The sequence below is a fragment of the Osmerus mordax genome, chromosome 1 (assembly GCF_038355195.1).
Source record: "Osmerus mordax isolate fOsmMor3 chromosome 1, fOsmMor3.pri, whole genome shotgun sequence".
Lineage (NCBI taxonomy): Eukaryota > Metazoa > Chordata > Actinopteri > Osmeriformes > Osmeridae > Osmerus > Osmerus mordax.
In genome coordinates, this window is record NC_090050.1 from 14,988,530 (window position 1) to 15,005,583 (window position 17,054).

At 49.3% G+C, this 17,054-nt stretch overlaps 1 protein-coding gene across 2 annotated transcripts in view; it reads right to left on the reverse strand.

Moving 5' to 3' along the window:
• shq1 (SHQ1, H/ACA ribonucleoprotein assembly factor) overlaps positions 1-16,687 on the reverse strand; it is a 21,004-nt gene extending 4,317 nt beyond the window's left edge. The window contains exons 1-11 of one of the 2 annotated variants that reach the window (XM_067236774.1): positions 16,612-16,687; positions 15,658-15,817; positions 15,448-15,512; positions 14,546-14,674; positions 14,277-14,437; positions 14,026-14,138; positions 13,781-13,878; positions 9,575-9,732; positions 8,592-8,645; positions 6,885-7,008; positions 4,365-4,485 (exon numbers count right to left, since the gene is read on the reverse strand). In XM_067236774.1, coding sequence (XP_067092875.1) covers positions 4,365-4,485; positions 6,885-7,008; positions 8,592-8,645; positions 9,575-9,732; positions 13,781-13,878; positions 14,026-14,138; positions 14,277-14,437; positions 14,546-14,674; positions 15,448-15,512; positions 15,658-15,800 — 1,166 coding nt within the window. In that variant the 5' untranslated portion in view covers positions 15,801-15,817; positions 16,612-16,687. Of the gene's footprint in view, positions 1-4,364; positions 4,486-6,884; positions 7,009-8,591; positions 8,646-9,574; positions 9,733-13,780; positions 13,879-14,025; positions 14,139-14,276; positions 14,441-14,545; positions 14,675-15,447; positions 15,513-15,657; positions 15,818-16,611 lie in introns of both variants that reach the window. The other variant, XM_067236766.1, reaches the window with a different exon arrangement.
• Positions 16,688-17,054: the final 367 nt, after the last annotated feature.

The window sequence follows — 17,054 nt, forward strand, 5'->3', positions numbered from 1 at the left end:
GAGCTGCCGCCGTCCTTGCTGGCCCAATTAACCCACTGCTGTGCCCCAAGATGGCTCCTTGTTACTGAAGAGCCCTAATGAGCTCCCGCTCCCAGGAGGAGAGCGCTTACAGTCAGCATGCAGCCATGTGATGTCATTTAGGAGCTCGGAAGGGACTGGGTAAACAGATTGTGTAGAGAAGCTCAACCGGAGAAACATGTGGGGGGGTAAGGGGGGGATTGGGAGAAACGCACCGTGTGAACCCTTCCCCAATGCGCCATAAACACCCAATGGGAAGAACCGATCCAACACTAAGACATGGCTAGACTGGGGGAGCACATTCCCTTGTAGGATGTGAGGCTAGACATGGGGTGGGGGTGGGGGGGGGGGGCGCCCCACCTCCTCTGGTGTGGAGCATATGGAGTGGCGTATATATATATATATATATATATATATATATATATATATATATATATATCAGTGGTCGTCAGGTCTGTGAAGGCCTGTGCGGCTTCCAGGAGAAGGCTGGCTGGCAGGAGAGAGACCCTCCTGTAGCACTGCCACTTCAAAAAGACAGCCCGTATTCTCTTTCCCCCGTGGGAAGTCATTATTGAGTTAGCATTGGAGAGGCGCCCTTGTTTTCTCTCCCCTCCCTCGCTCTGTGGTGGGGGAGAGCGGGCTTGTGGTGAATACAAAGGCTCCTTTCGAAGGGAGGGATAATGTTGTACACAATCCAGTCATTACTGCACCACTGTTGTGGCTCGCCTTCATTAACTGAGGAGGGGCGGCGTTTCAAGGTTGGAAAACTTCGATGTCGAGACAAAGACGCCTCCATCTGCCACACACAGACAGGATGTGTGTGTGTGTGTGTGTGTGTGTACTAGGCAAGATAAAAACTGACTGACATCACTTTCATGAAGCCATGTTTAATGAGAGCAGGAAACGTCTAACATATGCTTAGATTTAAACGACATCCGTTGAGTCGAGGCCCGTTCTCAGATGCAAGAGTTGCCATGTTCCATGAGCACCAGGCTCTGCCGTCCTGGTGGCTGCAGCACCCACCAGCTGAGGTGAACGAGCCAACACTCCGGAAGACTCTTCTTGTTCAACTCACTTAAATGCCATTCTGACACCAGAGAAGAAACACAATCAAGAAGTCAGGGTGACTTTTGGCTGTTCTCGTCAAAGTGTAAAAAAAAATTAAAATAAAATAAAAATATATATTTTTTTAAACAAAGCAGCGCTAATAATAAACAGATGAGCAGCGACAACGAAAGAGCTTCTAAAATGGTCCCCGGGATGCTGTTCTCCGTCATCGTGGCCCGCTCCAGGAGGGCCGCGAGCCTTGCAGGTTGCATCATTAGAGTGCTGCTGATGCGAGCGTTGGGGAAAGTGTGATGGGCTCTGCGTAAACACACACACAAACGCCGGGGGCCTCACGCAGAGAGGAAATCTGTACTGCTTATCCCCGGGAGCAGAGAGACACATCCTTCTTTGTTCAGCCCAGCAGGATCCTGAGATCTCCCGTCTCTGTGGCAGGGCTCAAACCCCCCCTCCCCTCCCCCCAGACAGACTGTGCTATCTGCAGCATCAAAGGCTCCGGGACGGGACCGAGGCAGATGTGCTGGGTCCTGTGGATACGGAGCGCTGAAGGTGTCGCTTCAACAGGACAAACACCACCACTGCGTGGACGGGGTGTTTATTAGCCGTCGGCTGCTGCGTGCGTTGACGCGAGGCGACAGCACATACACACACACACACACACGTGCACTCCCAAGGATATGGCCCACAGGGTCTTGGTGGGGGACGCTGCACGGGACTCTGCTGAACTCTCAGCTCTACTTGACCCCCTGGCCTGGTGGGGGGGGGGGGGGGGGGGATCCATCTGGTTCTCCCCGCGAGGAGCTGCTGTCCGCTGAGGCCCGCTGTGGAGGGCCCTCCTCGTGGCCATTGTTATACACGCACAATGAGAGCGAGCGAGCGCGCAAAACTTTCAGGTTGCCATGGTTTTCTGCTCGGGAATTTAATTGACCCAATTAACGATTCGGAGACCGACACCAGGGGTGAACGAGGGAGGAGTGAGAGTGTGCCAGAGTTGGGAGAGCGAGGCAGGCCCGGCTGCTTTAGCTGCGCTACAGTAACACAACACTGATATTATCAGCTTTGTTAGGCTGGTTGCACAAAAATCTACATTGGCCTCCCTCCAAGCCTTTTGATGAGTGGGGAGAAGCAGAGCCAAGAGAAAATGAGGAGTGTGGGGTTTCTTTTCAGTCCAGGAACACTGCAGGGCTTGGCATCAAGAGATGATGGGAAACAGAGAGTCTAATAGACTTAAGAGGCTGCTCAGTGTGTCTGTTCACAACTGACAGCTCGACAGACGATAAGAATCAGGGGACGTTATATACACAATAGAGCTGTGTCCAAGTGATGGGCAGACCTTTGCACTCACAAAAATCAACTGAAGCCCTTTTCCCCTCCTTAGCCTATGATGGACAGGCCACTTGTTCGGTCTGTGTGTGTGTGTGTCGACAGGGCCTGTCCAGAAGTTTAAATCACTGGCAAGTCTTTCCAATGCAGTCAATTTGAGAGTGATGCCTCAGCAGCCAGTGAGACTTGAAGAGCACAGACTCATGTTGTGCAGCAGGGAGTATAAATCAGCCAGCCAGAAAACACTCATCAAACGGCACGTCCATGATGAGGGGCTGACGGTGTGTGTGTGTGTGTGTGCGCGTGTCTGCTGGTGGGACTGACGAGATACAGGGCCGTGGCCCGGGTATAGATTACATCTCATCTTACACCACAGAACTCCCATGGATGACTCACTTAGCAGGGACGACAAATCCATCACTGGGGAATATCTCACGGAGGACAACAATGCTTCTCCAATCTGTCATCAAACCTGTCACAGGCCACACCAGCCTGCCACAACAAACGGCACGTGATAAGAGAACTGCGTCTGTGCAAACCACAGACGCTCCAGCTCCGGGTCACTCAAACTCAAAGAGCAGCTCTCGGCAGCGCGGAGCACTCTCGCTCTAATCTCACACTTGAAAGTCAAAGAGGGAAGGAGTCCACGAGGCCCAACGTTATAGAACAAGTCTGGAATGTCTAAAATGCCGTGGCTGGGGATGGCTTTCACAGACAGGAGAATGGAAAGTATACTACATGCTCTGGCGTTTTGCCAAGTGCCTCGAGGCAACAGCAACAGGAGAAGTAACTAGCTTTGAAACAGCCTTTCGACAACTCGTCAACAGCTACAATAAGCCTGTTGGGGGCACAAAAAATAAAATTATAACTTTATGTGTTTGACTAAAGTGAACATGGAAATGTAACAATGAAATCCGGGTCAATGCAGAGAGAGGCCGGGCTAATCCATTTAATGATTGATCTGGGGTACAGCACAAGTCAGCATGTTAGGTCAGGCGAACATTTAGCTCAGATGTACAAAGAGCAGAAGGAGGGCGGGGGGGGGGGGAAGAGAGGGAAGGGAGCACTCATCCTCAGGTGTCCTTCTGCCATTTCATCTCCTTGACTCTCTGGCTGAGGTGAGACTGATTGAGTTTTCCAGTGGGTTGACAGTGCTGCTTCTCCTTCACGCACTGAGAGAGCGCTCCAAATAGAGCTGCTCTCTGAGAGACAAGAGACAGGGCGTCTTTTCATCTTCTACTGCAACACGGAAGACAGAAATACCGGACCATCTAACTATGCCGGTCCAATTTAAATCTCTCTCTTTTTTTTTTTTTAAGACTTCACTCAGAATTCTTCATCAAATCCCTGCAGACCTTTTATCGTGTCGGCATCTGGGCGCTGGGCCTACAACATCAGGCGCACAGTTTTCCAGGCGAGCACACCACTTGGCTGAACCCCATCCAAGAGTAAAACAGAGCTCATTACTGAATAATGTGCTCGAAGGCTCACATTTGAAATGTGTAAGTAATTGTACAGTACGTACCGGAGCGACTGCCACGGGTGCTTTGTCATTGAGGGAAAATAAATCAGCCCAACAATGACAACCTAAGAAACTATTCTAGGTTTTCTGCACACACATGCACACAGATATACACGCTCTGATTAGACGGCGTGCCTTCTCCTGCCTCTCCCATCTCAGACGCAACGTGATTCAGGGAGACAGGCCAACAAGCCTTTAGAGGAGTCTTTAACATGGGGATAATTGAGCCAGGTAGGTTACATCTCACAATGGCTCTGCCACTCACCTGCTCAAGCTGTGACAAATGACTCGTCTAATCCTCTCCTCAACTGGAGTGATGCACCCTGGGAGCTTAGCTGAGAGAGCTCCTCACTTTGGTCTGAGAAGTGCCTCTACTGGGGATGAAGGTCTCCGTGGAAGGAGTTGGTGTGTGTGTGTGTGTTGCAGAAAAACGTACTTGACCTTCTGGATCCAGATGCAGTAGTCTGTCATGTAGAGGTCGTTCAGTATGTAGGCCGGGTCGTTCTTCCGGAAGGTGCTGTGGATCGCCAGCAGGCATTTGAGGACGCAGGCCTTCCCTGGACACAGAAACACAAAAGGCCAGGGTTCTTACTCCAGCTGTATGTATGGAGCGTCAACATTACAGACAGCCACTTCTGTTTGCAGTAGTGCCTCACGGGTCCAAGAGCGCTTTAGTGTCTTCTAGATCTTCTGGAAGGTGAGTGAAAGGGGCCATTTGATCCCCCCCCCCCCAAAAAAAAAAGTTGTCATCACAACACTTCTCCCTCAGAGCAGGAGGAGTCCCCTGGTGTGAGGCGTCTGAGCCACAGAGCAGAGAGAACGCTCCCCCCCACCTCCTCCTGGCTGGCCACTCGGGCAGCAGCCAACACATTCCAGCACAGTCAAAACAAACAGTGCTCTTGCACCGAGGAAAGCCTTAGACAAACATTTGGTTCCCATTGAAGCACGGGATCCTATGGAGGAGGATGGGGTCGGGAGCGCCGCTTCCAGCTCCAGGACCGGCCCCAAGAGGGAGGAATATATAAGCCCCCCGCCTCCTCCCCTCGCAGACGCAAGCTCCCCGCCCGGGAAGCTTCCCTCTGGATCCCAGGGCCCACCAGAGGAGACCGAGCCCTGCCATTTCTTCTGTAGAGACTGATGACAAGTTGAGCCAGCTACTAATGGTTCTGGTTGGGATCCAGGGAGACAAGCCCAGTCTGGCCCGATCTCTGGGCACGGAGGTAGGCCCAGCTGCCTTGGGGGCACTGCCCAATGACATCCATCAAAGCCAGGGGATGACAGAGCACTCGCACGACACACGCCATACATATCCAACTGAACCAGTCTGAACTGGTCCAACATCCACTTTTACAAAAATACAATACAAGGTAAAACTTTTTTTTCTTTTTTTTATAAAAAGGATGATTTGTTTTTAAAAATAAAAAGGATGATTTGTTTTTCCCCCCTGCAGAAGGTCCCCGCAGTAGAGACCCAAAACATGCGAGCCGTCCCCTGGTCATCTCCCCCCAGTCCTCTCTCCGCATGGCGGCTGCCCTGCCTCGGGCCACTCCGCCCAGGCAGCTGGAGGAGATCCTCCAGTCTGTGTGCCACGCTGCCAGAGGCCTGTTCAAATATTTACCCTGGATAACATTTCCTTCAAGGCCTTAACCTGCGTGCCGGCATTAATGGGTTTGTTTTCCTAATACCTATCAATGTTTGCTTTCACAGCCGCTCAAATGAAGTGCCTCAAATGGGAACACATGGTTTCATTTGCCGTATTCTGACTAATGAATTAGTGTGAAATGCTGCTGGGAGGAATCGCAGGGCCTCAAATGTGGGCTACGTCAAGCCACGTAACTGTAGCAAAACAGGTCAATAGGGAGAGACATTAGTCACCCTCGCCTGTAAATTACCAACATGCAGATGTAAGCACTATGCCACTATTTCCACCCCAGCAAGCACAAACGGATGAAAAGAGGGACTTGTAAATAATATAGATATCACCAGTCCGCAAGCCGTTCCCAGCACGGAGACGGCACACATGGCCCTGTGCCAGTATCAGCAGACTTTCCTAGGCGAGGGGAAAGTGAGGATTCATTATACCAGGTGAAGCGTGCTCTCATTTATGAGAGTGAAGGCTGGGAGAGGGGAGGAGGAGTGAGTCTCCCCTCCTCGCAGTGACACCCCCACTCTCTTGATCAACTCATCTCTCCCTCTAGCCTATGAGCCGTGGAAATGCTCATCTGGAGCTTAAAGGGCCTTTAATTTGACAACATTTACGAGTGTGGAAATCTTCACAGACTGGGTAATGTCGCACACACCCCCGCGCACGCAGACAGGCGCACGCAGTAAATGTGTTTATGTTGCAGAGCCTTCATCTCGCTGCGGGGCTTTGATTTTGGAGATTAGTCTGTGCACTCGCCAGAGATCTCAAAGTCAACAGGCCGCTCTTAACGCACCCACACTCCCTGCCCAGGAGCAGTCAGGGCTCCGCTTGAGTAGCGCACCAGCCTGTTCACACCCTCGTGCCCCCAGCAGCGTGCGGGAGAACAGGTTCGAAGACACCTCACTGTGTGTGGTTTCGAGCAGGGACATGCTGGAATGCTGACTGTGATCCTTGTGTCGTTACAGTGTGTGCCAGCTGTCGGCCTGGGTTTCTATCAGCCTCCAAAGCATTCAGACAGCAACATTCCAGAAGCTTCCATGCAGGCAATAGAAAAGCCTCCTCATTTCCATTTCCAACATAAGTCGATTTCCTACATTGGTTAGGCTCAGGCGGTTCAATAAAATCAATGATCTCAAATTAAGCCCGGGTGGGCACCCGGGGGGGGGGGGGGGGGGGGGACGACGACGACGACTAGGTCACACGTGGGCGTATCAGGCGCTGCTCGGACGGCTGCGCCACACAAAGAGGTCACCAAGAAGACTACTCAAGGTCATTGGCAGCTGCCAGTGGTCATAGGTCACAAGAACTCACCTGACTGCAAGATCAGAGCGGTGTCACGCACGGCTGCAGAGACCAAGGAGAAGTGCCTGTAGAGAGGGTAACACAACACCCTCCTCCCAAACGCCACCAGGACTTCCTTCAGAGAGCTGTACGTCTGAAAGACAAAAGAGCACCACATTGATTTCCCCTCTTCCTCGACCATTCATAAAAACAGACAGAAAAAGATACGCAGCCTTAAAACCCAAGAGCCGGCGGTCTTGTGTGTTCCTGTGTTCTCCTCAGCCTACGCGAGGCTATCCACCCCCCCCCCTCCTAATTGCAGTCATTGGTGAACTAATTAGCCTTAACGACTTCTCTTTTATAAGGAGAGGGGAGAAGCGAGGAACTCTTAAACACCTCGGCTGCCGCGCCTTAATTGTTGGTGGTCTTTAATCACTGGGTTCACCAGAGCTTCTCTCTGCTCCAGTGGACATGCGACCAGAGGGAGACGCTTCCCCCCCCCCCCCCCCCCCCATCCTCCGCTCCCTGAGGGCTGGAGGGTCTACATGAGCCTGCTCCTGGAGGGGAACTCTCACTCACGCACACAGACAGCGTTGTTTAGATAGGTAATCAGCCAGCTAATGGAGGGAAATAAGGTACGAGGAGGGAAGGGGAGAGACGGAGCATGGGAGAAACGGACAGAAAGAGGGTGTGAAGGGGAGAGACGGAGAGCGGGGAATAGAAAGAGACAGATTTGAGTATGCGAGAGAGAGAGAGAGAGAGAGCGAGAATGAGAAACACACACAGGCAGATTGGGCGTGCGAGAGTGACCCAGAAAAGGCAGAGACGTAGAGAGACAGGCTGTGTGAGGGGGAGAGTCTGAACACGAGGTCCATCAGTGTGAGCCGGCAGCTCTGCTGAGTGACGGCAGCTTTCAGGCAGCTGGAGGATGTCATTACCACCTCCTCCATTATCACCATTATGGGCAAACTGCTACCTCTCTCACTCTGGCCGAGGCATCCGATTACCGGGCCTCATTGTCAGGTTCACAGCTAGAATGAGAGGGATTAAGGGCTGGAGCATCCCAGAGTGTAAGACGAGCCGCGGACACACGCCCAACTCCCTCGTCTAGAGCCGACACTCTTCGACACTCACAAAACTGTCCGTCTCTCACACACACACACACACACATGCGTGCAATAGTGAGGTAGCGGACCAGTAGTGGCGGTTGGTGAACAGACGCCCATCACAGAGCGCTGTTCTGCCCATCACAGAGCGCTGTTCTGCCCATCACAGAGCGCTGTTCTGCCCATCAGCTGGGAGTGAATACCTGGTTCAGCTGTAGCCTCTGGGCTCCGGTTCTGTCCTCACTCTCATAGTGTGGATGAACAGGGTAAAACAGCCACAATTATGAGGCAATAAAAAACGGAATTCTGTTTATTACACTCTTCTACAGTGAAAACATTTACATCTGCGCCACCCCCGATGTCTATTTAACATGCCCTTTCAACCCAGTAACAACAAACTGAAACATAGAGGGAGCTACAAATAGGCTGGTGTACAGGCTCTCAGCAAGTGTCTGCCTGGATACGACGTGCCCGCATCAGTGACATCCCAGAAAGATGACGCAAGTCCAGTGGCTTCGAGGAAGCTCCAATGGCCTGGATCAGTCCACTATCAGTCCACCATAACCACACTCCTGATAAGACCCATTTCCTGAACCTTCTGACATCGCCGTTCACAGAGCTGCTTTCTTACCTCAAGCCAGCAGAGCGTCCCACTGAGTTTGCGGATGGTCCAGGCTGATTCCACCTGCAGGAAGAGGACCACAGACATTCAGTCAGCGGACTCCCGTTGCAGCAAAGCCTCACGTAAATTTTTAGTCATTTTTTAGTCATTTACGTACAAAGAAAAGGAAATGAACATCAGATTCCGGTGCACTCAGCCCTCGCTCCCTGGTGTCTATTACAGGTGGCCAGCGAAGCAGAGAGAACGTGTGGAAACAAAGGCTGTCGGAGGGTAACTACCCCCATGATGTTAGCCCTGTTCACACAGGACACTTCCCAGGTCCCGGGGATGTGCATGTTGGGCTGCAGGCCTTTCAAAACAAGTTCCACATCTGCCATTTTAAATATTGTAGAGTGCCAAACTACTACATCTCAGGACTACTGTACTTCAGTACTGTGGCCTTTAATATCTCCTAATATGCCACAGCTCAGCAAAGTATCTGCTGAAGTGTCACAGAGGAGGGTAGACAGGAGAACCACAGACCTCTAGATGACCCCGCTCCCAAATCCTGTGTTAAGATTCTGACTGATGGAGTGCTGGAGGGGCTCATCTGAAGGGGAGGGAGTTGTAAAAGACCAGATTGAAAAAGCAACTTTGGGCAGTCAGCCTTTTCCCATCGAGCAGCACATACATGGAATACTATACCCACAGAACAAAAGGAGTATCCCATCGCTGAACTCCTTCTACAAAAACAGTGGTTAAATAGACAATCAAACATGCAGCCGTGGTTATGTCATCGTTTTACAATTTACCTGTGCATGTGCTCTTGTACATTTTCGTTGAATGTGAAAATTTGCCATCAACCTGCCAGGGAAAAAAATGTGCCTGTATGGCGAAATCTGGCCCACTTCCATAGACCCAAGTGCTCACGTGGATCGCTGCGCTTGATCCCTTCCTAGACCAAACAAACGAGCACCAGGAGGTGTGGAGCGTGTAGATGCGCGCCGACTCACCGTGGGCTCCCCCTCGGTGGTGCGGACCTCGTAGGAGTAGGCCAGCAGGACGTCCACCAGGCCCAGCCACACCTGCTGGCGGGCCCTCCTCTCCAGGAGGAACGAGCGGTTGGTGAACCTCCTCAGCTGCTGCTTGTCGTCGTCGGTGAAGGACACGGCTGGGAGAGACAACAGCTCTGTCAGAGAACGAGCCGGACCTGAAGCCAAAGCCCTCCCCCTCGGTGGTTTTATGTCTGGCAGAGGAGAGGCACGAGTCGCTGGTGTCGCCTGCATCTTTCAGTGGTGAAAGTCACACCGGACGGCTTTCAGGCCAGACTCAAGTCAGCACTTTTTTACACAGCTTATGGAACAGCTGTAAGCAATCCTCCTCTGTGTCTCTGGGGATGGTGGGGGGGGGGGTGCAGGTGGGATGGTGGGGGCAGCCTGGATACTGAGAGCCTGATCAAATCAAATCAAATGTATTTGTATAGCCCTTTTTACACGCAAGCATGTCACAGAGGACTTCACATATGCCCATAGAACTGCCCCTTAACCAACCTAAACCCTCAAGGAAGACAAGGAAAAACTCCCAAAAAAATCTCAACAGGAAAAAAAAAATGGAAGAAACCTTGGGAGGAGCAATTCAGAGAGGGATCCCCTCCTCCAGAGACGGTTGGTGAGAGAGAGGAGCAGAACACAGGCTAAACATAGTCATACAGTGTCGATGGGTTTTTAAAACACCAAAATCAACTTTATAGATGTAGGACGGGACCGGGAGACTCGCGACCAGGTCCAGCGTTGGCTGACCGACGACCAGGCAGGTGCTGACAACTCAAACCCCCCACACCACAAGGGATGTGTGTGTCTGATGTGTAGGCTGCAGCGTGTAAGTTACACACACACACCACAGCAGTTTCAAATGATCCTCTTGGCTGCACTGGGATCTTGGCTCTACTGGGAACTAGATTCCTGATGCATTACGTCAGGGCTTGGATCCCTGCAGACGATACCTCAATCCCAGTGGCTTGCAGCTGCAGCAGCCAAGCAGAAAACACACACAAAGCACGCACACACCCACAGGCATGCAAGCACACACACAATGTCTACAGGACCCTGGTTCCCATTGGGAGAGTTGGCAGGCTGCTCGGGGGAAACATAGCACCCTTGCTGGCCCACATCCAGCTGCCTCCCTCAGAGGAAAGATCCAACACACAGCCCTGGGCCATTAGAGACTGAGGGGGGGGAGCGATACTATAGGGCTGGCACACCAGTTCCTTTGTGTCTTCATTAGGTCGGTGTTCTCACTATCACACATTCATCAAGTCAGCTGAAGGAAAAACGCCCATCCACAAGAAAGACTGAGGCCTCATAAGCTGCTCCATCAGTGCATCTTCCATCGTGCCGAGTACTGTGTCACACACGCAGCAAGGCTGTATACAAGCATTTGAAGCAGGTTCCTGCTGCCCATGCATCTTTACATACCCTCTACCGCTCCTGCTCAGGACATGAATTACAGTGTTTAAGGCTGCATTCAAGTATTTTTCTTTTTATTCAGTCTTATGACAGAACTAGTTCACACTTTGCCGGTGGGGAGCTCACCCTCACTGTAACTCATTCTCTACATTTCCCTTCTCTACTGGTTCCTACATGACCATCCTGGGGTGTTATGCTGATCTTGTGCTTTACAGCCCTGTAGCTGACCACTGCCCAAACGCCAATGCAAAGCGAGTGCTGCAGTGCTCTATTAATTCAGAACTCAGAATATCTGTGTTTCACCATTGGATTGTTTTATTTTGTACTTCAGTCTTTATTTCTCACTGCATTTGAATTCAGACTTGGTCTGGAGCTTACTGTATCACCTACAGTTTCTGAAGGAAGGGATACCTCACCGAATTGCTCCCCCCAAGGTTTCTTTCATATGCTCTGTCTGAATTTTACAATGTAAAATTTGATAACGCAACTCCCAAAATGCTCGACAGACTCTTATTATGTTAAAATACAAGACAGTCCATTGATACTTAAAATATCACCACATTTTCCATCAAGCCATTCTAGACTGGGAGAGAAATGTTGGTGTAGAGGTCAGGTGCATGAAGATTAATATTTGACCTAATTCCTCCAGTTTGAGCTCTCCCCTGGTCCAGATGGTGCTGTTGACATGGAGTAAATATGCCCACTCCCACCGTGTAGGAGGCAGGGGACGATCTCCAGTCATGGAGAGAGGGTTGGAACACAGCCTTGAATGGAACACTTGATAAGCAGAGGAAACGCTTCAGGTTAATATGTTTACAAGGCTCAAGATAAAACAACCCTGAAAATGAATACCCAAAGCGAAGACGTCTTGTGCAAGCTGGTATTTAGTCAACATCACAGACTGCCACTGACATGTCAAATCAGCCAGAGCAAACTGCAGCAGGTTCAGAAACAGCTGTCAGCTTCACTCAGGCCTGGTTGGGAGTGTGTGTTTGAGCGTACGTGTGTGTGTGTGTGTGTGTGTGTGTGTGTGTGTGGTGCCCCAGTAGCCAGCTGCAGCCTGTCAGTGCTCTGGCCTTGAAATGGGAGGGAAAGGGACACAAAAGGTGGAGTTTCTCCTTCATTAGCACTTGTGTCTCCATCCATCTGTCAGCTGACATCCAGCTACTTCAGTCTAACCAGAGGAAGGGGGGGAGAGAGGCTGAGGAAGGCTTGGATTTCAAAGCGGAAGAATAAAGCTACCGCTTAATATACAAGAGCAAACATTCTCTGAATGATATGCAAGGCAACCGAGTTTCTCCGTCAAAATCTACCATTTGCTGACAAACACTGTTCTCCCCAGCCAGGGGAGCCTGATGGGATTCGACCTGTCAGTCAACCCATTAAGTTTAATATGTCCCATTTTTCTGAGTCTGCCCTCTCGACATAGCTCTACCTTAGAACGCAGAGCGGGGGAGGGGAGCGGCTTCATGTCCTGCAGTGGGCTCTACACAGTCAGACCTACCAATGCGCTGTGTATCACTCGTGAGCCCTGACAGACAGCTGCTCATCAGTGTGTGTGTGTGTGTGTGTGTTGGGGGAGGAGGGGGGGGGGGGTTCTGAGGGACATCTCAACCGGTGAGAACTTGTGTGATAATGCTATCCGTTTAATCTAAATCCACTCCTGAGTGTACCGGCATCCTGCAATAACATAAGCTCTGGCCATGAGCCATATGCTCGCTGGGGCGCTGGAGGTGTTGGAATTAGCAGGCTTAGGAGAGCAGCATGGCACGACGGCGCAGTGTCTTGCAGCAGTGAGGCTCCATAAGCCCTTACTGCTGTCATCTGAGAGAGAGCCAGAGATAAACCTGAGGGCGAGGGCCAACAAGCCGTGGATCCTGGCTCTTACATGAACCACTGATTCCAGATGTCATAGACAAGAGAGAGAAAAGAACGTGTGCGTTTGTGTGTGTGTGTGATGGGGAGGGAGACACAGAGAGAGACCATCGGGTCTGTAAAGACTATGAAAAAAGGCCAACTAGCCGAAAGGCACCACTGAATCTGTAATAACACAGCTGATTCTGATCCTGATCCAAGTCATACGTCACTGATCCGAGACCAGCATGTACAAACACTGCTTTGCAAGACATTCTCCCTCTCTAAACAAGGCAACCAATCCAGAACGATGCAAACAAGTATATTTACAACCGTCATTTGAAAACTGTCACAGAACACATAATATACATCCCTTTACACCACACATCTTGTAATCTATGATGAAGGTTTTTCAGTAAGGTGGTGATGTTAGCGGTGTAGTGGCTAAGCCTAAAAACTTAAAGCCACTGAGGGGCTGCTAGACGGACTTGAAACAAACAGTCTATGGATAGTAAGCTAGCTGACACACTTCTACCTTACATCGCTTTGTAGCCTACTGTTGAAATCACAGACTCCAATAGTCATCTTTGCGTTCTGATGGCCATTTATTGATCACAATGTTCTTCAAATGAGCGTGCAACAATCCATGTGTCCATTAAGCTCCATCAACAAACATTTACACATCCCCCTGAGCATTGCGGTGTAGCGATCAAAACTATTTGTGCTCCTCCCATTAACAGCACCCCTTGTTACATGTTGAAAGGTTTCTACCTAAATAGACATCACTCAAAAGCACACTAGTGACATCAGTGGATAATTTGTGTCCTACACCCACAACAAATGAAAATGGCTCTTCCAAGGGGTGTGTGCTGAGTGGGAGGGTGGGTCAGTCTTGCTCACCTGTTCCTCCCTCCTGGGTGGAGTCTGGGCTCAGCTGAGACCACCACGGGGAGAACTTCAACAGACTCTGAATCTGCTCGTCTTCAAACAGGTCAGCTCTGCAGGAACAAACACCGGTTTACGATTCAAGTGTTTTCAATGCATCAAAACTGAGGGAAAGTAGACTTATTCACCGGCAACAGTTTAGAATTATAGAATCGAGATTGCTGGTGTATGGCATCAGCGTGAACGAGTGCAGTACTCACAGGTAATGGTCATGGCAGAAGACGGTGGTCTCTGCATCCAGCCTCATTTGTCTCCTCTCTGCAGCTGTGGTGCTATCAGGGTTCTTCACGTCAATCACATCACTCAGCTCCTCCTGATTGGACAATATCACAATCTCAATGAGACTTTTGTCAACCAATTACATAGATCATTTCGGTGAACACAATGAAGTTTGCGATCCAGCGAACAGAGGGACTGAACCTGTTGACTTCTGCCAGTTCTGGGAGCCTACCTCCAGTCTGGTGAAGACCCCTGACCTCTGATTCCCAAACCCGTATCTCTGGAGGCTACGAAGCTGCTCCTCAGAGCACTCCATGAACACCTCCTGCTCCACCTGCCAGTCCAAATCATCTTCATCCTCTTCCTCCTTCCTTTCCATACTCGCACTGCAAGCTTCTGAAATGCAACCAGTAATGTGGGTGTAGAAACTAAACTAAAACATTGCTCATCTTCATCCAGCATCCCTTGCTTCTAGATTAGGGGACATGGCTGTCAGCATACCCATGGTCATGTCTTCTACCAGTGGCTTGGCTGAGCGGGAGCCTTTAGGAGCCAGGAGATTGGTCAACATCTGCAGGCCCTCAAAGTGCTCCCCAGCACTCAGCTTGGGAACACGGAGGGTGAACAGACCTTGGGACACACGGAAAGGAGGAAGCTTTAATACTTCAGCTTTAGAAGCACATAAAAGCCAAACAATGCATCAAATGCAAATGGATCCTTTGACTAAGATAATTTCATAGGTTCATGAGCTCTCTAAAGACCTCGTAAAACTTTCAATTTGACATATTTAGCTTAAATGTTTCATGCTCGTCTAATTGCCTTCGCTGTGGGCCCCTAACGAGACACACTGGGCCAAAGAGGCATCTTAATGATTTCTAATTATAAGAGCAAACAGGGACACCCATTAGCAGAGCTTTATCACACCAGCTGGTACTGGCTTCCTTAGCCACAGCATGTTGGACAGAGCGTCACTGACAGAGGTGTTTAAGTCCTGTGTTTAAGAGGCAGACGTCTCTTGTGAACCAACCATCATTTAAACTGATCATTTGAAATGTCACCCCATTAAACAATGATCAAAGACTTGACTTCTTAAGTGCTTATAATGTTGACACTTGCCATGCACACACACTTAACCAATGCATAAGGAGGAGTTGAGGAAGTACAATCTATGAAAGTAAAAGTGCCACTATGAATGAAAATACATAGGAAGCAGATCAAATGTTACAGAGTTCATTAGAGAAACAGTACAACAACTTGATTTTGTATGTGTTACTTGCAAATATATAGGGAGCATTCTCACTCAATTAACTGTCAGAATACAGTGATATGTGTATTATCATTATCAATATAGGATAGTGACTGGTCTGCTTTTGAGGAGTTGTGATCAACGGCTTTAGACTTACCTTTATCAATGTCAAATGTGCCTTTCTCTCTTCCATCCTCCACTATTTTTCCAGGTAAGGTGAGTCTAGAACAAAATTCCTGTTTAGTAATCTGGAAAATGCACCATTTCAGAATCAGTACAACTAATGGCACTAAAGGCATTTAAAGACAGCTAAATACTTCTGAAAACATGAATGAATTGCATGCTGTCCTGTTCATCCTCTGCTCACCTGAGAAAATAGGGCTTGGCATAGAACTTGAAATCATCGCCATCAATATAGAGATCAAACTCTGTGGTTCTTGTGTAGGGCACACGGATGCTCAGATTCAGGAAATCTGGATCCTGGCTCAACTCGAAAGCTGGGGTAATCATGATGAACAGCCAATGGTCTGAAAAGGTCAAAAGATAAGTGACTTCAGTGGGGGGAGGTCAGTGGTGGCTAGTTTACCAGAATAATTATTTCAATTATCTTTGGCCAGTTCAATCTATTTGTTAAAACTGAAATGCTCTAGCTACAGGCGGGGTATGTGTAGCCTTTTGCTTTGGCCTCAGTTGCAGTGTCCGGCGACAACAGTGTCCGAATTAAATTGGTCATTTGGTCTAATTTATCCGAAATCCAACTGCTTCAGTATTCTATTGACCGAATTCACAGCGTTGATGTACCCGGGTGGTATTAATTGACGTAAACAACGGGAATCTGATCATCAACCATACGGCAGGTAATTCTGGAGGGGGGTGGGGTGCGGATTTGCATCTGAGGAATCTGAAGGATCTTATTCTAAAAGTAGCTAACTACTGCCACCTGGTGAATGAGTTGGCAATTAACATAACATACCACGTGCTAGCCTTGTGTGCCACACAATAATATAGCTAAGTATCTAGCTAATCCAACAACTTGTCCTCCAACAACACCTGGGTTTAACCCGTAAACATCTACGTCTGTAAATAACCTTCAGTTGGAGTGAAAAGACCTGCCCATGCCATTACAAACGTATATGGCTTCGTAAGAAAGCTCAGATATGGTGGTTGTCAGCTAGCTCTAAAGCTAGCTGACTAGCTAGGCATCTGGCATTAGTGAAGCATATTCCAAGATACTGTTTCAGTGAGCTATAGCAGCTCAGACGACAATGTTCTTAAACGTAAAAGATAGCTTTGAACAATTCACTCACGAACATGTGCTTACCTGTAACAACTCATTGAAGGAAAAATTCATGTGTGCTGTTGTCCCATTTGCACAGCAGAACTTAGTTTCGCGTTCATATTTACCGTAATTCACTAGCTACGAACGTAAACCAATGGGACATTTTATTACGTGTAGTTTATGATGAAGGGCAAATATGCAATTACATGCTTTGCTACCTATGCTACCTAAACTACGTGATGGTAAACACAAAAATATGTATTATTCATGCATTTTCGAAATACCGAAAGATTAAACTGGTGCCATGCATTTGAAGCTGCTGCATGTTTTCAACTTTTTTGTGTGTGTGTGTGTGTGGGGGGGGGGGGGGGGGGGGGGGTATTGTTGACTTGTATATGTTATATTTGACATGCGACCTTTGCCCGAACCAATCCAAAAGACACTTAAATAAATTAAATCAATATTATGATGATTACGGTTAGCCA